This window comes from Lissotriton vulgaris, chromosome 3_1, assembly GCF_964263255.1.
Source record: "Lissotriton vulgaris chromosome 3_1, aLisVul1.2, whole genome shotgun sequence".
Lineage (NCBI taxonomy): Eukaryota > Metazoa > Chordata > Amphibia > Caudata > Salamandridae > Lissotriton > Lissotriton vulgaris.
This window is the reverse complement of record NC_141689.1, coordinates 1216170200-1216195104: the sequence shown is the minus strand read 5'-3', so window position 1 is coordinate 1216195104 and position 24905 is coordinate 1216170200. Positions and strand designations below refer to the sequence as shown.

At 47.2% G+C, this 24905-nt stretch overlaps 1 protein-coding gene across 1 annotated transcript in view; it reads right to left on the bottom strand.

Annotated features, from left to right (window-relative positions):
* The window catches only part of MELK (maternal embryonic leucine zipper kinase), a 350951-nt gene that overhangs the window by 230863 nt on the left and 95183 nt on the right, over positions 1-24905 (bottom strand). Inside the window, exon 8 of the mRNA XM_086961674.1 lies at positions 23902-24000. Within this exon, the coding sequence (XP_086817800.1) occupies positions 23902-24000 (99 nt within the window). The remainder of the gene's footprint in view (positions 1-23901; positions 24001-24905) is intronic.

Genomic DNA, 24905 nt, shown 5'->3' with positions numbered 1-24905 from the left:
GCAGTCTGAATTCTAAAACTGTCCGTCTTTGCTCATAATTCCTGTCTTCTGACTCTAGAAGCGAGGATACTTGTGTGCCTTTCTTTTAGTGCGCACGCATTCTTTGATCGGAGGAGGGGGGGGGGGGGGGAGGGGGGTGCGTAGGATTTTTCCTCTCATTAGCCCCTTTCTTCTTGTAGGAGATGAAGGCATGTGTTCATAAAATATTCGGTATTCAGAGTAAACGCAGCGTGTACACACAACAGCTCCGTAGAAGCACATCTGCTGAAGCTGTTGAAACCATTGTTAATAATGCTTTAATTTATGGAATATCAACCTCTACAGGCCCCCCAAAGGCTTTTCTAAATACTTTTAGCAGATTTTTAAGATTGGATCCACGTTTGCTCCCGATGAGTGCACGCACGTTAGGAGCATGTATATGAAAGCAACTTGTAAAGGAAAGTTGTGCTTGCTCCAAAACGGTCACTGGGACAAAGAAAATTGTTTGTTATTATGAAGTGCTTGTGCATGAACAGAGTGAGCACAAAACAAGTGTTCTCATGAAACAATTGTGTGCCTGAACAAAGTGTACATAAAAGACGTTTGTGCTAGAAAACAGTGGCCTATTAAAAAAGTGTGCTTACGGCAGAGCGCACCCATGAAAGAAATCAGTATGTGCATCAGCGAACTTGTGCATAAAAGCAGTATGTTCTTGAATCCAATGCATGCATTAAATACGTTTAGACACAAAGTAGTGTGCAGGAGACAACAGTGTGCATGAACTGCTCTTTTCCATTCAACCATCGATCCATTTATATCACATTTTCATCCTTCCATTCATCCACTGATATCCACCATTTTAACTTTGCATTCAGTGATCCATTAATTCTTTCATCCATAGTTTAATTTACATCCATCCATCCACTCTGCCATTAATACAGTGTGCCATCCACCGCTCTATTCTGGTATCCATCATCCATTCACACCTCCAGCTACTCTGCCATCCATTCTTTCATCTTTTAACACACCCTTCCGTCCCTTTACTTTCCCATCCTTTACCTGTCCATCAAACCATCCATCCATCTCTTTTCTCTGCCATCCTTTCACCTATCCATCCACATATTCATTTACTCACCGATCCATCCATTCATCCACCCATCCTTTTATTCTGCCACCCTGTCCATCCACCTATCTTTTTTTTCATCCTTTCACCCACTCATCCATATACCCACCCACTCATCCATCTACTCACCCACTCATACATCCATCCATCCTTCCTTTCACCCTTCCTTTCATTTAATATTCCTTCCTTCTTTCTCCTTTCTATTTGCGCACCTTTTGTTATTCAATGCTCCTGCGTGCTCTTTTATTAACCCGATATTCCTTTATCGCGTTTATTATGAACTTCTGCCTGCCGAGTTGCAGACATAGAAGGCCCTAAAAGAGCCCCAATCCTGCTTTAATTGATAAAGCGGTGGTTCACGACAACACTAATTGTCTCCCCCTATGTATCTCATCCAAAGTGCTTTGAGGCTACTGCAAGGTGGGCATAACATTTCTTCAGTTAGCTGCCTGAGAGAATGTAGCCTTTACCACAAAACAACGCTATTCTCTCAATCATCTAGCCATAATCTAAAAGAACATATTCCGTGTTGCATAGTAATATTTAAGCAAAGGCAAATCAATATAAAGGCTCTGCATTTTTGGTATAAGCATTAACCCGTTTACCGCTGCCGCGATTTTGCGGCAGTGCGGCACTTCCGCAAAACGGGCGGGGCCGTGTCGGCCATTGGCCGACGGTAGCACTAGGGAGGTAGTGCTGCCGTCGGCCAATGGCCGATGGCAGCATGGAAGGGGTTAAACTAACAATTGCCATTGATGCCCCTAGGTTACTTGCCAAAAGCAAGAAAATCAGGTTATATTATATCACATTGTCTTTCACCTTCATTCTTTAATTGCAGGCAAGGATCAAATGTCTATAATAAAGTAATCTGGGATTCGATACTGACCAAAATTTCTTATAGTAATCCTATAAAACCACTAACAATTTTTAGACCTGAATAGTCTGAATTCAAAAGCTTCATAGCAATAAAGTTTTATATTAATAAATAGAGAAAATGTTAATTTGAATGAAAAATATTTGGATAAACATAGGGCTATACAGCTTTTACTTCGAAATGTCTATCCTTTCTGCTGCTAGTCTGTTTCTGGTGAGGCAAGTGTGTTTAAATGCAAAGTGTGTTTAAGGCTGCAGTACCACCTCCTGTCTACAGGGACAGAGCGAGCAAAAATATAAACACACTTAATGAAACACAGGTCCCCACAAGGCAATTTTTTTAAATGTTGTAAAAATCGGCACATATGTTCCTGAAGTCATTCTTTATCATTTAGAAGACATTGCCTTGTGGGGACCTGGGTTCAGGTCCCCACAGTACAATCAAGTCCCCACAGCGTGAGTGTGTTATCGCACTCAAGTCCCCACAAGGATAGTAACACAAACCCCCCCACACACACACACACACACACACACACACACGCGCGTGCACAAACGCACACCACACACACACACACGATTCAAGACAATTGAGCAATATTTATTTTTCCTAAGGAGTCAAATCCTCATCCTCAAATGTAGAGCTGTAATTTGAAAAATACTCTCCATTCCTCCCAATTAATAGAAGGCTTCCATGACACTACTATAAAAAGGTTGTGGTGGTGTGAGGTTCCAAGTATTCCAAGTGGCCATAGCAGAAAAATTACCTACACACATGTATCAAATAGTTCAGCCTTGTTGGAAGGTAATACAGGTATGGTATATACGCAATAAAATGGCAGCTTTGACAAGAGTCAGGCCCAATTCAAAATGGCGGCGCCACCTCCTTGCAATTTCCGGCCAAAACTGCGCTGGAGTTTCGTAGAGGTTCTTTCCAGTTTATGCCCGAATCAAAATGGCGGTGCCTGTTGCTGAATGTGAATAATACAAATACAAAATGGTGGCGATACCCTTCCTGCTGGCCAGATCCAAAATGGCTGCACCTCCCTCGCTGGTTCCCCAGCGGTGGAGTTACGTTATGCCCAATTCGATATTGCGGTGCAGTGCTCCTTGCCTGTCTACCTGCGATCAAGTTCACTCAGAGTTGCTCAGAGTCTGATTTCGGAGATCGGCTTGCAGAATCAGCACAATCAGGGGGGCATCTTCAGTAAGGTCATGCGGCACCCCTCTATGCCAGTTGGTTTCCAATACCACTCAGCAGGAACAGGTACGTAGCAGCCTGTACAGGCACACTGGTCCACGTGTCAGGTCACTCGTCGCCAATTCTATGTCAGGACCGGAGGCTTCGGATTATGCTTTTCTCTCTTCGCTGTTTATTCACATAACACCACACAGCAGCCAGAAAAGCATCAAAACTTTTGTATTCCAAACACAGGAATCATCAGAAAAACATCATAATAACATCTCTTATAACCACAAGTCCCATCAGTCCAACATTAGGTAGTCCTTTCTCAGTGTCCATAGATCCAAATATAGGGCGTCCATCTTGTGAACTCCTCCTCTTTCTTCGCTGCTTCGCAGCCAGTTAAGTGCTATTTCTCCCTCTATCTCACAGTTTTGTGTTTGAAAGGGTTTTTTCTTGTTTGTTTTATATACTATTTGTGTAGATTCGTTGCTTATTTCTTTGGTGGGGTCTGTGGGGTTTTTTCCCTTCCAGAGCCCCTTCCATCGCGGGGACGCCTTCGCCCCTTACGCAATGTCCCCGTGTGTTCCGCGGTGCCGATATCACCGCTAGAGTGCACCGTAGCGTCTCGCCTGCCCTAGCGCGGCTTCCGTCTCGCTGATTGGAGCCGCACTGGGGAGACGAAGTTGTGACCACGTTGACGCCTTCGGGCAGATTTGAGCACCTTTTCTACATTGCTTCCGCTGGGGTGTTACCCGCTCAAGCGCGCTGGGAGGCGGTGTGACCCGGTCTCTGGAGAGAGGGTTGGCGCGCTAGGAAGGCTGGTGCTGCCTTCGTGACTGCCTGGTTCCGCCGGCGTACAAAACCCGCTAGCTGGTGCTGCCTTCATGACTGCCTGGTTCCGCTGGCGTACAAAACCCGCTAGCCTCCTGTTGGCCCATACTTGGCGGTTTGTCTACGCCATCGAAACCCTCAGATACCTATCTTTATTGCTGCGCGGTGTGCGCCATGGCTGAGGGGTATTACGTCGAGGAGGAGTCCCACCAGTACCTCCAAGACGACGAATTTTATGCGGCTGTGGACCAGTCAATTTATTGTTGTGTGCAGGAAATTGTAGGGCCCATGGAGGACAGGCTATCAGCCCGCATTGTTGGGGAGTGCGCCAAGTTGACGCCGGGTCTCGCGGGGGTGCCCGCCAACGATCCCAGTCAGCCACCGGCTGCCAAGAAGGCATGTAGGGACGCGGGTCCCAGTGGCGCGCAGGGCGTGGACAAGGACGCCTTTGAGCGCCTACGGGACGCTTTTCTGGCTAAGGCGACCGTGCCTACCCCTGCGTCGCTCCCGCCTCAGGTCCCCTCGGCGCCGGCGGGTACTGCCCCTCCCTCCCCGGGAGGTATTTCCCCCGCGGATACGGACGACGATGATGAAGATTCCGTGCGGTCTTGGCGACCGTCCTCATCCTCGACAGAGTTGCCCAAGGACACTTCGGGCATGCTCGACCCTGATGAAATCATCCACCCACGGTCGGCTGCTTGGGCGCCTGGGGTCAAAGTCGCGCAGTTTGTGGTGGGCCGCCTCCGCAAGCCCTTGGAGAAGGAGGCGCGCAGTTGCTTGAGGGGGGAGTGCCCCCGTCCGACCCTAGAAGGAAAGGTGGCTCGGACACCGGAATTGGATGGGAAGATGGCCACTTTCATGGCGAAGTTTGTGAAGGACCCCCGTAAGGGGATCGACCGTTCTTGGCGCTCCTGTCAGGACAAGCTGTTGGACACCATTGGCCCCCTCACCAAGATCCTGGACATGGCCGAGGAAGCCAAGGTGTCGGGCAACGCCATATGCCCGGAGGTATTATCCAATTGGGCGCAGCGGGCCGTCATATTCTTGGGAAACGCTAACTGCGCCCTCTCGACCGAACGGCGGCGTTCTCTCTTGATCAAACTGGACCCCAAGTTGGGAGATTTGGCCTCCTCGGAGGCAGGCGCAGGGGGGTCTCTTTGGAGAACCATTTATAAAGGAGCTAGGCAAATTTGTCTCCACTTTCACTTCACTGGACAAGGCCCAGTCCACCATCAAAAGGGTCTTCCACCAGCGTTTTTCTCGAGGGGCTGGTCGTGGCAGGGGCCTCACGACCGGCCGTGGCGGTCAGCAGCAGCCCAGTAAAGGGCAGGGCTCCGGCAGAGGAAACTACAACTCATCTGCAAACTACAACAACTTCTACCCGACGAGGGGTCAGCGATTCTGAGGACGTGGAAACTTCAGGAATGACTCCGGCAGCAACAATTCCCACGGTGAGTGTGATCCCTGCGGATCAGGTTGTTATTGGGGGAAGGTTGGCATGTTTCCCACAGGCCTGGGCGGCTATTACGACGGACGCATGGGTCCTTCAGACCGTGCGGGGGTTCCGCATAGAGTTTTACAATCAACCGCGCCAGTTACAGCCACCTCGGCCCATGACTTTCTCTCAGCCAGACGTGCTGTTGATCGACGAAGAAGTCTCGGCGCTGCTGCGCAAAGGGGCTATTTGTCGAACGACGCGTCACCCCGGGGGTTTCCTGAGCAATATTTTTTCTTGAGGAAAAGGTGGACGGGGGCAGGCGGCCAGTCATCAACCTCAAGGAGTTCAATGGCTGGGTAATGTACAACCACTTAAAGATGGAAGGCATCCATCTGTTGAGAGACGTATTGCTCCCGAACGATTGGATGGTTCGCCTGGACCTCAAAGATGCGTACTTGGTGGTCCCCATCCATCCTCCTCATCGCCGTTTCCTCCAGTTTTGCTGGAAAGGCATGGTTTTCAAGTTCAAGGCCCTTCTATTCGGGCTTTCCTCGGCCCCTTGGTGCTTTACCAAAGTTCTGCACCCGGCCATAGAGACCCTGCGGAGTCGGGGGATATGGTTGATCGTCTATCTGGACGACATTTTGCTGCTGGGCCAGGACCCGAGCAGGTTGACCGCTCATCTATCCCAGACGGTCTCCCTGTTGCAGGGTCTGGGTTTTATTGTCAACAAGGAGAAGTCAGTTTTCACGCCCGCCCAAGCAATGGTGTTCTTGGGCTTCGTGGTAGATTCGGTGCACTCGACTCTGTCTGCCGTCCAGAAAGATGGCCAAGATCAAGCATGTACTGCGGCAGACAATCTCCAAATCGCACACCTCTCTTCGGCAGGTTGCCAGAGTGGTAGGTCTTCTCTCGTCGTCAATTCAGGCGATTTTTCCGGGCCCTCTTCATTATCGGGCCCTCCAGCGCCTCAAAGCGCATCTTTTTGCGCAGGGGGCTCTCTTACGACCACTTGATTCCCCTGTCGGTGGAGGTCAAGGAAGAAATGTCCTGGTGGCTCGCCCACATGGAGGCGTGGAACGGCCGTGTGATCTTCGGGTCCGTTCCGGACTTGGTGATAGAGTCCGACGCCAGCAGGTCCGGTTGGGGCGCCCGCTGCGGGGATTTCTCCACAGGCGGCGCTTGGTCATCCGACGAGCAGCGGCTTCAAATCAATTGCTTGGAACTTCTAGCAGGCTCCTTCGCCGTCCGTTGCTGGACCAGAGACTCACAACCTTAGCAGCATGAAAAACAGTACAAGGTTCTTGACAACATAATGCCTGAATCTCACTCACCCTTCGGGCCGATACAATGGCCACAAGGAAAGCCGCCTTCCACGATAAGTGCTGCAGGGAAGCCTTATGAATGGGTTCAAAAGGTTCTTTCATAAATCTTGACAGCACCACATTCAACTCCTAGGAAGGCGATGGACTCCGAACACAAGGAAACACTTTATTCAACCCTTCCAAAAAATCCTTAATCACAGGGACCTGGAAGAAGGAAGTCTGTGAAGGGCATTTCCTGTACGCAGTTAACGCTGCGAGGTGAACCTTAATAGATTGAAAATTAAGGCCAGACTGAGCCAGATGCAGGAGATATGGAAGGACCACATCTTCTGACGACATGCAAGGATCATAGTTCTTGGAAGTACACCAGATGCAGAACCTCTTCCACTTGTAGGCATAAGACGTCATAGGGGAAGGTCGCTTAGCCTCCTTGAGAATGTTCATGCAATCCTCAGGCAGATTCAGGTGTCCATATTGCACTCTCTCAGGAGCCATGCCGCCAAACTCAACGATGAGAGGTTGGGGTGCACCATCTGCCCCCCCCGAACTTCGTGAGAAGGTCCGGCCGACACGGCACTCGCAGGGGAGGCTGAAGAGACTGGTGTAGCAGATCCGTGAACCACCACTGTAGGGGCCACTCCGGAGCAATGAGGATCATCCGTGCTCTGGAACGGGACAGCTTGATGAGCACCGCCGGAATAAGGGGAATGGGTGGAAAAGCGTACAGAAAGCTGTTCGACAAGCTGATCCATAGCGCATTCCCCAGAGTCCCCGGTTGGTAATACCTGAAGGCGGAGTCTCGGCATTTTCTGTTTTCGGCGGTGGCGAACAGATCTACGTCTGGAGTGCCCCACCTCTCGAAGATGCCTTCTAGAACCTAGTCGTTCAGAACACACTCGTGGTTTTCTTGCACGAGCCTGCTGATTGCATCCGCCTGAGCATTCTGCACACCTGGCAGATGGGTGGCAGTTATCGTCAGTCCTCTGGCTAGCAGCCAATGCCAGATCGCCTGCGCTTCCAAGGACAGGGTGCGCGATCGAGCCCCCCTGCTTGTTTAGGTAATACATTGTGGTCGTATTGTCCGTCTGCACAAGCAAGGAGTTAGTCTGGAAGGACGGATGAAAAGCCTTCAGTGCCAAGTGAACCGCTCTGAGTTCCAGGAAATTGATGTGGTACTTGGATTCCGCTGGGGACCACGTTCCCTGAATCTGTAGCTGGTCTGAATGCCCTCCCCAGCCGAGGAGAGAAGCATCAGTGACGATAGTCTGACTCGGAATGTCCTTGTGGAATGATACCCCCTTGAGGAGATTTTCCGCTGAACACCACCATTTCAGGGACTGTAGGGCGTGAAGGGACAGCTTGATCCTGTCATCGTAGCTCCCCAGCTTCTGTTCCCACTGGTCCTCCAGACATTCCTGCAGCTGCCTCATGTGGAGCCGTACATGTGGCGTGAGGAAGATGCAAGAGGCCATTGACCCCAGTAGAGAAGACACCGTCCTCACTGTTGTAGATGGAACAGCCATGAGAGCCTGAGCCTTCCGAAGGATCGATAAGCGTCTCTCCTCCGAAGGAGACACGCTAGCTGAAAGATCGATGGAGGCTCCCAAGTACTGTAGGCACTGGACAGTAGTCGGAACAGATTTGGACATGTTTATGCGCAACCCCAGTTGGTTCAGCAGAACAGCCGTCCTGTTGAAGTTCAATTGCGCTTCCTGGAAGGTGGAGGCTTTGATCAGCCAGTCGTCCAGGTATGGATAGACAAACACCTTGTTCTTTCTCCGGTGCGCTGCCACCACCGCCATGCACTTCGAGAAAGTCCTGGGAGCAGACTTCAGTCCAAACGGTAGTACGGAGTATTGATAGTGATTGGTGCCGAACAGGAACCGTAGGAACTTACGGTGTTTCCTTGCAATGGGCACATGGAAGTACGCATCTTGCAGATCTATGGCGCAAAGCCAGTCTCACCTTTGCATTTGGGGATAAATCGGATGCAAAGACAAGATGCAGAACCTTTCTCTGCGAATGCATTTGTTTGCTTGTTGCAAATCCAGAATGGGCGTGAACTTGTTCTTGTCTTTCCTGGGTACCACAAAGAACCGTGAGTAAAGACCCTTCCCCCTTTGAGACAGAGGGACGTCTTCTGTTGCCCTTTTTCTTAAACAGGGTATCGGCCTGCACTTGTAACTCGCGTAGTTGGAACTGCGAGCAAACCTGTGGAATCGCTGGAGGCGGGCTGACGAAACGAAGACTGTATCCATTGCAAACAATATTCAGCACCCACTTGTCCTAAGTAATTTTTCTCCACTCTGCCAAGTGATGTTGTATGCTTCCCCCCCACCGGAGCGGGTAACAGAAGAGGGGGAAGTAGCACCTCAGGGCCTAGACCCGGCCGGGCCTTTAGGCGTTGAGGACTGCTGGCCACCTCTACCCCTCTGGCGCTTCTGGAATGGGCGCCGCCGGTGCTGCTGCTGCCCAGCTTGGTGACATTGCCCTCTTCCCTGGGCACCGAAACATCTCTGGAAGGGACGGAAGGCCTTCTTCTGTTCTTTCGGCTTTTTCAACCCGACGGCCGTCAGGGTTTCAGCATCAGCCTTCATGCGGGCCATCACCTCGTCTGCATGCTTTCCAGAGAGCGTACAGCACCAGAGAACGGCAGGTTGGCGACTCTCTGCTGCGCCTCCGGTTTTAGTGAAGTCAGGCGCAACCAGGGAAGAAGTCTCAGATTAATTCCGTTGCAGTATCCATGGGCTGCCAGGAGAGAGGAATCTGCAGCTGAGCTGATCACCTGGTTGGATACCATCATGCCCTCGATGATTTCCTGAAAGTCCTCCCTCCTCTCCCTAGGAAGACGTTCCAGTAACTGCTGCAGGGACTCCCACAACGACCGGTCATAACGACCAAGCAGAGCCGCAGGGCTGGCGGCCTTCATGGACGTAGCGGCCGTACCGCAGTCTTTCCTACCCGCCGAATCAATCGAACGGCTCTCCTTATCCGGAGGAACTGTAGACGACGGGGCAGTAGCGTGCTGTTTTCTAGCCGCAGTGACTATCACTGAATCCGGCACCGGGTCCGATCTAAGGATCGCCGGATCCGAGTCTGGGGGCCTGAATTTTTTCTGCAGCCGGGAAGGAGCAGACTTCGTTGATGCAGGAGTCAAGAAGAACTCCATCGCCTGTTCCTCAAGCCCTGGCACCAAGGGCAACAAGGGGCGAGACAACTGTAGCTTGTGCAGGGTTTTGAAAACGACCGATGTTGAAAGGTTGCGCACAGTTAGCGAAATCCTCAGATTTGCTGCCCCTCTCAACAACACCTCTTGAACTAGACAATATCATCCACTGGGGACACTCTCGTAGGTGGGGAGTCTGATAAGGTGGGGGAGTATTCCCGGGCACTGGAAGAATCCGTATGACGTGACCTTGACCTGTCCTGACTGCGACAGGATCTTGTGGAAGAGCGGTGGTCACTTCTTGACCGGTCCGTCCGTCTGGACCGTGACCTCGACCTCCGAGGCCTAGGGCGATCCACTGGCCGCACAGGAGGCAGCTCCCCCATTGGAAGTTGAGGAGGCCGAAACAGAGGCCTAGGCTGTGGAGACCCAGTAGGCGGTGATGGAAGATCTGGCAAAGACACAGACCTTGGAGGAGGACGCGGGGGTAGCGGAGAACGATGAGGTGGAGGTGGAGTAGGTTTGCGAGTAGGAGTACCCTTCGGCAACGGAGGAGGCGTAGGAGACCTGGGCCTAGAAGGCGAATAGGTCTGGGAATTTTCAGAGTCCTTGATGAGATATAAATTAGATATAGGTGGTGTTGGCCTGATGTATCCAATATAATCATTATTGTAGTGTTGTAGGTAACCCCAGACATAGTCGTGGAAGATATTCATTTTTGTACACGGTCAGGCCTATTGGTATAACCGACGCCATCTTAGTTTCGTTTCCTCGTGTTCACTTAGTCCTCTGTGAAAACACGTGATGTACCCTGTATAGAAACCTAAGATGGTAGCCCAGGCTGAGCATGGATAGTTAGTTTGTAGCTCAGGGAAACCCAAGGTCACATCTGCTTTTTTAGGATGCGCACATTCTTGCAGGCCCAGTCCCTGTCAATCCCAGTTTCCAGATAGAAAGGGAGGCACCTTACTGACCTGCCCCCGGAATAGCTTAGGCTCAGCTACTAGCAATCTATTGTGCCTTATATGGGTCTTCCTGTTGGCTCTCTAACAAGTAGTACTTTTCCATGTTAGGTGATATCATACTGTGTGTGAAACATATATATGCTTTGTATAGCTTGTATTCAGGCAGTCTTCTCTGCGCACCTCCGAGGGTCGTGTAGACTGAGACTCACCTGCGTAGGGCCTATTTTGCAAAATAAACGATTGAACCTTCTCCATTGCCAACTGACTTGTTACTTGTAAATGAGGTTTATGGGCTATTGGTGAGGTGGCGACTCCGCGATAGGGTCGTCCCCTCCTGTAAACAGGAGTAGAGGGACAGGGAGGAGTTCTGGCCGAGTGGGTGGACAGAAAGAGGTTCTTTATTTGAGAAACCAGTTTGCGGTAAGAAAACCAAGAAATTCCACTCACGAGCCCAGTATCTTTCCAAGCTGCTAAAAGACCCTTCGCCGGAGTCCTACGGGCTTAACCCGAGAGAGAGAGAGCTGAACGTGTTGGTCTGTAGAAGAGTCGGCAGTGGAGAATTCGCAATCGGACCCGAGTGCACCAGGTGAGTGAATTGTACTATATATTTGATTCGCGTCAAAGGAATTAGAGAGCACTTGGAAGAAGTGATCTTTTTTTTTGCAACAGTTAAATTGCATTTGGTAGTGGTCGGTGAAGCCGAGCCACAAGGGAATCTGGGGTCTGACGTGGCAGCGGAGTGGCTGCACGGTTTGATGCCCCACAGACTTATTTGGGGAGATCTTGAGACAACGCCCGTCGCCTTAGTGTTACACGAGAGTGCACACTCGGCCGAATTCTCTTCAGAAGAACCCATGGGAGAAACTGGGTAAGCTAGGGTTCTGGAGCTACGTGCCCAGACGCCGGTCCAACCAGCACAGGACTATGGGACGGTCTGTAAGAGGGTTTGTGGTTCGCCTGTCGGGTGATCTCAAAACAGTCTAACGACTGTTTCTTTTGGTGATATAATTGTTGGTCTGGAATCCGGTGAGATCGATTCAGAGGCCAGGAGTCGACGGGCTCTGTTCGATTTCAAAGACATGTCGTATTTGTATGAAATAAGTAGCGGGAAATAAGAACCGAGGAATTCCCATATTTTCTTTTCGAGCACTTTAAGATTGTATGTCGCAAGCGTGAATGAGCATGTGGTGAAGAGGACGCGGCCGAATGAAAGTGCGAGTGGTGCGTGGGTAACGTGTTGAGAACTTCCTAAATATGCCGTGTTTTAGTAAAATATGTTTTGGATGCTGCTGTCGGCGAGGTAGGAGGTTAGAAGAAAGACAGACTGCCCCTCCGGTGGGCAGCCCAAGTTTTGCTATGTATATAAAACATGGTCTTACCCCTATTCTGTTTAATCCTCTTTGGAATAAGTACACCAAAGACAACTCTGATTTGCAATGGCCTCTAACAGGGTCTTTTGACGAGAAAAAGATCAATTACTTGCAGAATAAATTATTTATGAAAAAGAGCCAACAGTCAATGTTCGATTCCTTGAACTTATGGTTGAAGGAAGCGAAACGACGACGGATGAGGGAGGAGAAATTAGGGAAGCTTAAAAACAGGACAGACTATAACTCAAAAGGCTGTAACCTATGAAAAAGAAAAGGTAGAAAAGAATATTGAACAAATGGACAGACAATTTCGATTAGAAACTGATAAGTTATGTAACTCGTACAGAAACGGGAGAGGAGATAGAAGAACGGTTGGAGGCACGTCCACCCCCTCCATATGCCCCACAGGGATTATACCCTGCCGTGCCCTTGGTTCGGGCAGGTCAGATTGGAGCTGTGCCAGCCGCTGGAGCGCCTGTGGCTGCGGCTGCTACCGCCCCAATAGACGGCCCCCTCGTACGCCGATGTTACCCCCTCCTACCCTCCGGTCCACTACCTCAGCATTAATTTCCTTCAGGCCGGTTCCTGCTGTCCCCTCTCCCTTGCACCCTGTGTTTTTGACACCCCCTACGGGAGGTCTAATGGACCCCCGATATGGGGCAACTTCTGCCCTTATAGATAAGACACCCAAGCGTCCTAGGGGAGACTTGAGTGATCAACGAGTTTTCACTAGGTCATCTTTGGGTTCCGAAGAAAGAAAATCTATTGTAATCCAGGCAGGTTAGTAGAGGACAGAATAATGGCAGAGGAGGGCGAGGGTCGTTTCCAAGAAGAGAAATGGGTGGAAGAGGAGGTGGAGGAGGATCCCCGAATATTGGGATAAATCAGTGTTCCTATTGCAAGCAGGAAGGGCACTGGAGGGCTGACTGCTCTTTGCTTCAAGGCAGAGGTGGTCCCAGTAGGGGAAGGGGTAGAGGTCGAGGAAATATTGATCGAAATAGTATGCGACATATGGAAATGTTAAGTGGTGATTCACGAAAAAACTATTTTGATGAGCCCCAGAGCAGACAGTATTACCATGAGGATTATCAGGATGGTGGGTATGATGGGAATGGATATGCATGACAGCCAAGGACAGAGAGGGGGCCATATAGCAGTACCAGTTGATCAGGAAGGACCTTATGTACAAGGACAATTGCTGGGGACGTCAGAATAGTGAATACTGGAGCAATGAATAGTTCTGTTGCCCATACACTGGTCCCAGGGGCTGCTCTGTCTGGGCAAACTAATGTGTCAGCAGGGTTCTCAGGAATCCCAGGTGGTAAGCCCCATTTCTAAACCTTTACCTTTCACTATTGGTCCGATCACTGTAGACTCTCCTTTCCTTCTCACTTCTAATTGTGGGGAAAATCTGTTGGGGTTGGATATTTTGAAGAAATTGAATGCACACATTTATTGTTCTCCTAATGGTGTTTATTTAACTATGCAACAACCACCTACAAGTACATCGCAATGTTTTGCTAATAATGAACACCTTCCCCCTGAATTTTCTACCATTCCCCGGTCACTTTGGGCAACAGGTGATACTGATGTAGGATTGTTAAAAATAGCTCCCGTGTCGATTACCTTGAAGCCCAATGCCCAGTTGCCCCGCATTCCTCAGTATACAATTTCACCGGAGAGTGAGCAGGCCCTGTTGCACATTATCCGTGACCTCATTAAAAAGGGAGTAGTTGAAGAAACAACTGCAAACGTATGTAACAGCCCCATTTTACCGATTTTGAAGAAGGCCCCAATAGATGGTGCTCCCGATTACAAGAACACATATCGATTTGTAATTGAGCTCCGAGACGTCAATAAGATGGTAGTTCCCCAATATCCAGTAGTTCCCGATATAACTGCTATCTTGACTAGGATTCTCCCTTCAGCTCAGTATTTTTCAGTAATAGATTTGAAGAATGCTTTCTTTAGCATTCCGATTCACCCCGAGAGTAGACATCTCTTCGGATTCTCATTATCTGGCCACAGCTTTAGAGGTTGTCGTGCTCCTCAAGGCTATACTGAGAGTCCCAGTATTTACAGCCAAGCCCTGAAAGCAGTTATCGATGAACTAATCTTACCCCCTGGAAATGTTCTCATCCAGTACGTGGATGATATCTTGGTGGCCTCCTACACACAGGAGGGCTGTAAAGAAGCCACTGTTAAATTATTAACTCATTGGCAGCTAATGGAAATAAAGTCTCCCTGTCCAAATTTCAGTATTGTCGACAAGAAGTGACCTACCTCAGCCACTTACTGTCGAAAGTGGGGAGAAGATTGACTCCGGAAAGAATATCTGTGATTACTAATATGTCTGTGCCTCGTACTCCACGTAATGTCCGTGCTTTTCTTGGCATAACCTCTTACTGTCGCCAATGGATTCCTAATTTTTCACTTTTCGCTAAACCCTTGTTGCATTTGACTACCAAAGACGTGCATGAACCCCTGCCCTGAACGGATGAGTGTCAGGATGCTTTTGACTCTTTAAAAACTGCTCTTTGTTCTGCAACCATCTTGGGTACTCCAGACTACCGTAAGCCTTTTGTACTCTATGTGCACGAGGTGGACGGTTGTTCGCTTTTAGTGTTAACACAGGGTTTTGGTGGTAAGCAACGACCCGGTGCATACTTTTCAGCTCTGTTGGATAACGTCGCCAGAGCCCTTCAGAGTTGTCTAAGGGCTACTGCTGCTGGAGCGGTGGCCATTCGACAGTCAGAAGGGATAGTCTTGAATACGGACCTCACAGTAAAGGTACCGCATGCTGTGGATATACTTTGGAATCGAACAAAAACTCAGCACCTTACTTGTGCAAGATTGACAGGATATGAGTTGACTTTATTTGCACCCCACATTACTATTAAAAGATGTGCCACTCTGAACCCAGCCACGTTACTACCCCTCCCTTCTAATGATGAAAAGGACGATGTCCATGACTGTATATTTAGAACAGAATAAGAAACAAAGGGACGTGTAGACCTCACCGACACCGCTTTATCTGACCCCCAAGGGGAGTTGTATGTGGATGGCTCATGTTTCAAGTTACCAGATGGCACCACAACAGCTGCTTATGCTGTTACTACCCTTCGAACTGTGGTGGAGACCGCACGGATCTCTCATCACTCAGCTCAGGCAGCTGAACTAATAGCCCTGTGGAGAGCATGTGAATTGAGGAAAGGGTTAAAGGTTAACATTTTTACGGACAATCAATACGCCTTTGGCGTGGCCCATAGTTTTGGGAGGCAGTGGAGAGAGAGAGGATTTCTCACCTCACATGGACAGAAAATACTGCATGGCCCTTTAATTGAGAGATTGTTGTTTGCTTTGACACTGCCTGAGAAAGTAGCCATTATCAAATGCAGTGCTCATAAAAAGATGGATTCCACTGGAAAAGGAAATGCTTTTGCTGATCAGGTAGCCAAGGATACTGCACAGACGAAAATGACAGCTATGTTCCCTAGTGCATCAGCCAGGTGGGTGGCGGAGACATCCCTGTATGACAATACCATTGAGAGTGTAAAAGAATTACAGAAAGAAGCTACCCCAGATGAGTTACTAAAATGGGAACAGGAAGTAGAAAATTGGACAAAAACAACTGTTGGATTGATTTAACTGAAAAACAGCGATGGTTATTACCTAATGCTTTGGTTTATGCAGTAGTGGTGATGGCCCATGGCCCTGCCCATATTGGCGCAAAAGGTATTTATGCTGTACTAGGCCCAGTATGGAACAACCCAAATATCCCCAAAACTGCAGCTCATGTAGTGAAATATTGTATGGTATGTTTACAACATAACCCTAGGGGAAGAGAATCGGTCCTGAGTGGAAACTTTGCCCCACCTACCTTACCCTTTGAAGTGATACAGATAGATTATATCCAGCTTGACAGAGTGAACAATTTGAAATACGTATTGGTGGTGTTATGCGCTTTCAGTAACTGGGTCAAAGCCTACCCCACCAAAGAGAACACTGCTATTGCTACTGCTAAAACCCTTATTAAAGAATACTTGCCTAGATTCTGTTTGCCCCGGGTCATTTGGTCGGACGACGGGGTACATTTTAATGCACAACTTGTGCAGAATATCTGTAATGGACTGCAGATTACACAAAAATTTCATGCAGCTCGACATCCCCAATCTGCAGGCTTAGTTGAAAAGTACAATGGCACATTGAAACTGAAAATGGCCAAGATCTGTGAAACTACGGGTCTGAGCTGGCCTGACGCACTCCTTCTGGCCCTAATGTCACACCTGACTCACGAGCAGGATTTTCTCCTTATTAATGGTTATTTTTTGGCGACCTGCAAATGTGTGGGGAGTCCCGAGACCGCGATCTTTGAGACATTGATTACCCTATGATGACCGATTATCTGTACGCTTTGACTAAAGATTTGCGTTCTATTCACCAACAGGTATCTGTTACGCTGCAGCCACTGCCAGAAGGTCCTGGACATTGCCTGGAACCGGGAAAGTTGGTCTTGGTGCTGAACTACCAGCGGAAATCAAGTTTGGAGCAGAGGTGGAGCAAACCCCCATCAGATTCTACTTGTCACCAGAACAGCAGTCAAGGTGGACGGGAAGAAGCATTGGATACATGTTTCCCACCTGAAGCGGCTTCCCCTTCCTCTTCCTTTTGATCAGCAGAACCGAGAAGGAGTTCTTACACAGGAAGGAGAGTGGATGCCGAGCTTTGTACCGTTTTCAGATGCCCCTGAAGTAGGGCAAGAGTGAAGTGTTGCCATCACACGAGAGCGCGACAGCTGTACAAGAGGAAGCTGTTGTTTCTGAAACATCTCAGGATCTTGCTGCATCAAATGCTTCTGCTGTTGGGTTATTTCAAGACCAGGAACAACCTGGCCACCTCAGATACAACTTGCGGCCCCGAAAACAGCGCAGTACCTCAGCTTCGGATGACAGGAGTTAGGCAAAGACTTGAGTTGAGGGGTTGCAATTAGTTTTCTGAGGTACTGAGGGAGACACTGGACTGAACGCGTTGAGCTTGGAACTTTATGTGTTGCTCTGTTCAGAAAGAAAGACTGTGTTAAGGGCCGCAGTTGCACCACTGGAAACTCATTTTGGTTCTCTTCTGATGAACGATAGGAGTCTGCCTTTGAGGCTCTAACTGACACAGGAAGAAGATCCCTTAGAGAGAAGAACCACCTTCTGGCAGTGCGCGCGTTTTTGTATAACACAAGTTTAGTTTTGGACTTTTAGAGAGGATTTATCCTTTTGCCCGATTTGTCATGGAAGATGAACGACCCCTTGCCCCTCGACGCTATTTTGAGAATGTGCCAATGTTTTCTGGGTGGCCTGCCAGAGTGAAGGTGGCCTTCGTTGTATTGATTATTGCGATTTTTATTGTTATGAGTGGGTTTGTGTACTTAGAATTTTATTACCCCGTGCACAAAATATCAGGAACCACCCCAGCTCCAATTGAGCACTTTTTCTATTCCTTGCCCCCTCATAAGGAGAGACATCGAGAAACCTATGCAAAGAATGTTTTTATTGAAATGCTGCATCAGGCCCATAGTACCACTAATAAGACTAATTGCTGGGTTTGTGGTCTACTTCCATCCGTAATGCACCGACATGATTTATTTATTTCACTGCCTTTATCACATTTAGCTAGTTGTGAAGCCTGGTTTCAGTTATTATCCCTTATGTATTTACATTATATAGCTGAGCCTAAAAAATATACAGAAAAGGACTATGAAGCGATTTTGAAATATATTGAAGAACACCAAGGTTTTGATGAATTAGGAAATGAGGGTGAAGGACCCAAATGCATGTATGAATGTATACACCTCCCATGAAAATGTCACCTGGTTAAAAGAAGAAATGCAGGATTTCGAACAGTTTAATTCCACTTTGTATTTTCAGCATTTTCAAGAATGGAATGTCACTGATGACAAAGCTATGCCAGTTCCATCATGAATAGTACCTCTTCTTTCTGTATTCAGGGGCAGGGTCATGTAAGAGTAGGAAATAGTAGATGTAACTATATTTATACTTTGCACACCAATAGCACCCCGCTTCTGATAATTCCGCCTAATATATATTTTGTGTGTGGTGAAAATGCTCACACCTGGCTTCCGCGAGTTTGGGCAGGAAGATGTTATCTTTCTTTTCTCTACCCGCCCGGTATACATGGCTCTCTCCAACTACCATAAAACACACCAACTAGTTAGGAGAGAGATAGACTCAAATAGGAGTATTCGAAGTTTCAACACCGAAGATACAGATCAGCTAGATACCGCATTGCAGCAGTTTGGAGACATTGCAAAGGGTCTCTTTCCTATATGGGGTACAATATTTACTAGCCGAGATGTTAGACGTCTGGCTACAGTAGTAGAGAATGTAGTTCAGACCACTACCGGGATCTTGTCAAACCGCACCACTGAGCTTCAGGCTACAAGGCTTGTTTTGCTTCAGAACCGGATGGTTCTTGACGTCATCCTAGCAGATAGAGGAGGAGCATGCCGTGTGATCGGCAGCTCTTGCTGTGTTTACATACCAGATTCTGCTCCCACTATACACCTGGCCATTCAGAAACTGCATCGGCTAGCTGCCGAGGTGCATGCGGACACCGGTACTTGGTCCCTTACTGGTTGGTTCTGGGGCCTCTTGTCCACTTGGGGTTGGAAGATCTTTATGATCCTTGCTGGAGCTTTTGGCATAGTATTTACCTGCTGTTTGGGTCTCCATTGTGGACCAGCTTGCTGTTCCTTTTGTGCTACTAGACTGACTTCAGCTTTGACTGTTTCCCGACAGGCCAAGGTTGACAAACAGATGACCCAGAAGGAGGTCTCGGACCTCATGCAAATTGATAAGGGTGTATTCTTGGATTTGTTAAATTAGATTGGCTACATCACGCCAAAAGGGCGGTCTGATGATATAAATTCGATATAGGTGGTGTTGGCCTGATGTATTCAATATAATCATATTATTGTAGTGTTGTAGGTAACCCCAGACATATAGTTGTGGAAGATATTCATTTTTGTACACGTCAGGCCCATTGGTATAACCGACGCCATCTTAGTTTCGTTTCCCCGTGTTCACTTAGTCCTCTGTGAAAACACGTGATGTACCCTGTATAGAAACCTAAGATGGTAGCCCAGGCTGAGCATGGATCGTTAGTTTGTAGCTCAGGGAAACCCAAGGTCACATCTGCTCTTCTTGAAGGATGTGCACATTCTTGCAGGCCCCGTCCCTGTCAATCCCAGTTTCCAGATAGAAAGGGAGGCACCTTACTGACCTGCCCCCGGAATAGCTTAGGCTCAGCTACTAGCAATCTATTGTGCCTCATATGGGTCTTCCTGTTGGCTCTCTGACAAGTAGTACTTTTTCATGTTAGGTGATATCATACAGTGTGTGAAACATATATATGCTTTGTATTGCTTGTATTCAGGCAGTCTTCTCTGCGCACCTCCGAGGGTCATGTAGACTGAGACTCCCCTGTGTAGGGCCTATTTTGCAAAATAAATGATTGAACCTTCTCCATTGCCGACTGACTGGTAACTTGTATATGAGGTTTATGGGCTATTGGCGAGTATGGCCCCATTATAGAATTTTTTGGTACATCATCCTAGCGCTTGATCGCCTCCTTGACGTCAACTTCTCCCTCCTCGACGCCGACCTCTTCTTCGACGTCAAACGTCTCGACGTCGAAACATTTCTGGACGTCGACTCTTCTCCACGATGTCGAACTTCTAGTCGACCTAGACGGCGAACTGCGGTGTCGCCTCGACAGCGAGCGCTGGTGCCACCTGGACCCATCTTGACGTCGATGGTGTCTCGAGGTCTATGGTGTCTTAGACGTCGACCTCGTCCGAGGTCTCGACGTCGGCCCCCTCAACTTCGAACAACAATGTTGCTTCGACCCAGAGCCCTGGGGAGACAGGGAGCAGATGGTGGTCATCCCTCTCGACGCCGACGTCGAGGCAATCGAAGTAGACGGAGATCTGTGCCGTTTTCTGGCCTTGTCTTGACTGGGGAGCCCACCAGAGGACGAAGCACGGGCAGAGGAAGAAGTCCCTCCATGCTCAGACCCACCTTGTTACTGATGTCTTCGTAGCTCCATGCCCTGGAGCCTAATCTTCTCTCTGTCCCTCAGGGTCCTCTTGGAGAAGGACCTGCAGATCTCACAGTCTTCAGGGACAGGAGAAGAAGGGAGACAGGATACACACCCTGTGAGGGTTTGATTTTGCCTTCTTCCTGGCACGCTCCGGACACTTGTCGAACAAGGCAGGCATATTCGACAAAAGAGTGCCAAAACTGGCCAAAAAACTCTAGCAAAAGGAAGAAGCTGTAGGACGTGGAGTGAAACACTCTAAACACTTTAAAAGTGCAAAAAATTGAAAGACCCAAAAAGGGAGAGCTCAATGCTCCAGGGTCCTGCTAGCAGGAGCCGGAAAAAAGAACTGAAAGTAAAAGGAGTTTGCTGTGCATCATGGGATACCGAGGGTCTCTGAAGAGTTCCTTAAAGGCATGGTATCCCGTTTGCAGACATAATGGCAGCCTATGGGGGCTTGTCTGTCCATCCCTTCCTCTCTATCATTCAAAGGATTTTGTGAAGGGGAAGTTTCTCTATGGGTGAAACTTAGACTGTGTTAAATGTGATATTGGTGGAATGTCCTTGGCATTTCTAGTTGAAGTACTGGACAGTGTAGCCTTGCAGGTATAGGCTGCATTATTGTCTTTAATTTTCTCTCAAGTGTCTATGCAGGATTGCACAGAAGACAGCTTAAGAGATTATTTTTGATTGCTCTGGGGTCCACTCACATGGGCGGGACTATTGACTAGATTATGACTATACACAGAGATCCCCTACTACAGAACCACATTTTCAAGCACGAGTGTGACTGGAAAAAGAATGTGGCCACATGTGAATCTATGAACGATATTAATGCGGAACAGGCTGCATTTATAAAGAAATTTCACAAAGGTGCCTTTAACAGTCTTCAAATGGTCCCACAAACCATCTTGCTCCCCTTTTCATTTTAATACCATCTTCGAGGGAAGCATGCTGAGCAAATAAAGGTCTTACTTTTCCTACTGCAGGGATTTTTTTCAAGGTAATATGTTTGATTCGATCATAATTTTGAAGTGCCAGAGCCTTATGATTAAGTAATGTCATGTTTTATTTTTTAGAGTAGATTTATAAATTTGAAAAATAAATGCAAAAGGCAATCAAACAGTACTTGCAAAGTGCAGTTTATCACCCTTTAAGGTATCCAGGCACTGGGTTACTGGGTTTAGTCGAAGAGCAAGGGCTTGAGGTAAGAATTCACCCATTACAGTTCATACAGAAATTATACATTTACAGGTTAAATCTACTAAGGGGAAGGAGAAAATAGAGCTTACTTCCCATCTCCATTTCTGCTACATAAGAAACAAGAGATACAAACTCAAACATCTCTCAATCCATTCCAAAAGCTGTAAATGTTTATCTTCTTAATCCTCCGTTAAATGTGGGGACTCTTTACAGTATGAATTATTGTACAATATGGAATATCTAGCAAAACTAAGAGGTCTCACAATGCCCATTCAGCTTGCAGACAGTAGATTGAGGTCAGCCCATCATCACAATCTTTAGCCTCCAGATACATTATAACACCAAATAACTTAGGCCAATACCTACGCACAATTCCTGCAATTTAAGGTAAAACGTATTTTACTTTCCTACTTTCCTAGGTCTCGACACATTTTTCAAACCTACATTACAATTGGGTCAATCAGTTGAAAATCTGGGCCAGTTGATTAGATACAGAAAGTACAAACTGCAAAAAAAGAAGCACACAAACACACCACCTTTTCTAGCAGAAAAACAGCACTAAAACAAGTGACTATGGCTGTGTGAGATACACATCACACTGTTCCTCGACTTCTGTGTACTGAAAAGAAAGGTCTGGAAATTGCAGGTCCCAAAATTGCGACATTTACAGTTTCTCCCTGGGAACTCATATTGACTAGTTGGTGCCTGCTTTTCACCTCCGTTTTGACAACAAGGAAGAAAACCATCAAGAATGCCCTTCAAGTTTATTTGGCTGGTGTTAAAAATGTTCAACCTGGTACCCAAAAGGGACAAGTCAAAGTTTCCTGCCAGTGCACCTAGTGTTAGATACATTCTGTCCCGTTAAGAACCTAAGTTGTACTTACCTGACAATCTAGATAAATCCCACTGCTCCCAGACATAGGGACATCTCATAGAAACAACTCTGGTATACTGCCATTTCAGATGCAGTTTACATTTGCTGTGTTGGCTTGGTGTGAACAATTCTTCAATGTGTTTTTACAGTTAACATCTACTAGAATGTGGAATAAAAATATATGGCATGCGCTAGATTTATTTATACTACATTTGGAATGCAGGACTTCTGTCTTGACGCCATGCGGAATGATCATGCCCACTATGGTATGCTCACGTCTTCCATGTAACATGTAATGAACGGAAAAAGAATACAAGTCCCCCAGGTGGATCAATTACGTAATTACATTCATACATATAGATTATGTACACACTGGGGAAAAACATATGTACACAGGAGCATAGAATGCCATATAATTTATTGAAATATTGCACAGAAAATATACATCAATTAAATCGGATATCAAAAACAGTTGTAAAAAAACCTGAACAAAAGGAAGATTACCTCAAAACTCACAATCATGTTTGTGGACTCTAGCTAATCATGTGGTACTGAATTCATGTTTGTTGTATTTAAAAAAGAACCAGGCGTAAGGCAAGAATTAAGTCCTTGATATGAGATGTGTATGCCAAGAACAGGCAAATATCAAAAAGCATAATTTAGAGCGGCGCTGCCTGATCACATCCTCATTAAGATTGAGAGAGTAGAATTAAAGGAAAAATATTCAAGGTAGTCACTGGCATTCTTCATTAAACAGCCTTGCTACTGCTCTTTACTCTCATTGAATCTTCTGTTCCACCAGGTATGCAGCTTGTCTTCAGACCAAAGGTACTTCTTGGAATCCCAAACAGTAAGAGGTCCGGTCTTAATGGAAATATGTGGCGCCTCCTTTTAGTATTAAAGCTCAAAAAGAGCTACATTGGACATTTGCACATGCACCACCCCCTCAAAGTAACTCTAAGAGTAGAATCAACTGTAAAAGTAATCACAGCATTCCTAAGAGAAGCCTTTCTTGCCAAGACCTACTGTTCATCGGTGCCTCAAGAGAATTTAATATACAAAATATTTTTTAAAACCACACAAGCGCCTGGATTATAAATGTAAGATTACTCAGGCTAAGTCAGGGAAAAGTGAAACTTCAATTCTGTAGGACAAGGCACCGAAATTTGAAAGATTAACAGCCTAATGGAATATGCTGCAGAAATATGGTCTAATTTTGACCTAGAATATTTTACAGTTAAAAAACTAAAAATAAACACGAGTAGTCCTGTAATTAAATTCTTCTGTAAGCGCTGCCCATTTAAGAACATTGAACTCTTAAGAGATTCATATTTCTAACAAGTACTACTCTAACTCTGAATAGATAAACAAACGCTGCTTTTTTCAAACCACTCCTGATTTCTCAGCAGCAAGTATTACTGCATACCAAAACATTTCTCTGGCATACAAGTCCATATGTACTTACCATTATTTTCTTGTAGAGCAGCATGACATTGTCATCATCAAAGGGTAGGTATCCGCACATCAGTGCATACATCAGCACTCCCATGCTCCAAATATCGGCCTAAAAACAAGGCACATAATTTCAGTGAATGCAAACAGAGAAACAGGGTAGATGTAAAGGTTCTCAAAGACCATATAAGCTGTTCGTTCATACAAGTAGGAGCTAAAAGCTGTGGCACCTTCTGTGAGGAACCGGCTTTTCAGGGACTACCAGATGGGCCAGTTCCAAACAAAGTGTGTGGGCTTTTTTCTCTCTTTATACCTTTATGGCCCATAGGACAAAAACATAAAATAAAATATACAGGGCACACACTGGAACCTTCAAGCTCACCCATTTGCCACTGGAGGACTACTCGAAAGGCCAGCCCAACACGGATATCTTTTTATCCATATCAGCACAAAAGGCAGATCCATTATGGAAACACTCTGCAATAGTTTTAACCTTCAGACATTAGCCTTATTTCAGTGGCTTCCAAAGGCCGGAGAAGCAGCCGAGACTTCATTCCACCAGGGATCTTGAAAAGAACTTAAACCGGAATCAGATACTAATCTGCTTCATGCAGAGGTACTAAGGAACTTTTCGGTGTCCTGTTGGTTCTTATACTGTTAAATACATTTTGCTTCAGTTCCACTAATACTTCAAAGGTGCCCATCACACGCACTTATACTGTGCACTTTGGTTTGGCTCCCATGTGTCTGTGCTCCACGTTTGGCCTCACTGTTCAGAAGCAGAACTTCATTGTCTACGTTGGCGGACTTAATCTAGCAGAACGAGCTCTTACCGTCCCGTGTTTTGAAACCTTTCATGGACACATAGCTGTGTTCTCACGAGAAAGAGCTGCTCTGTACCAGAGATTTGCATAACTGTATGAGTTGCATAACCTGCTCCGCTTCCATGTACTCCACTGCAGTGAAAACCTATAATGTTATGTCACTTGGGTATTTGTAAAAGCACACGTACACCAG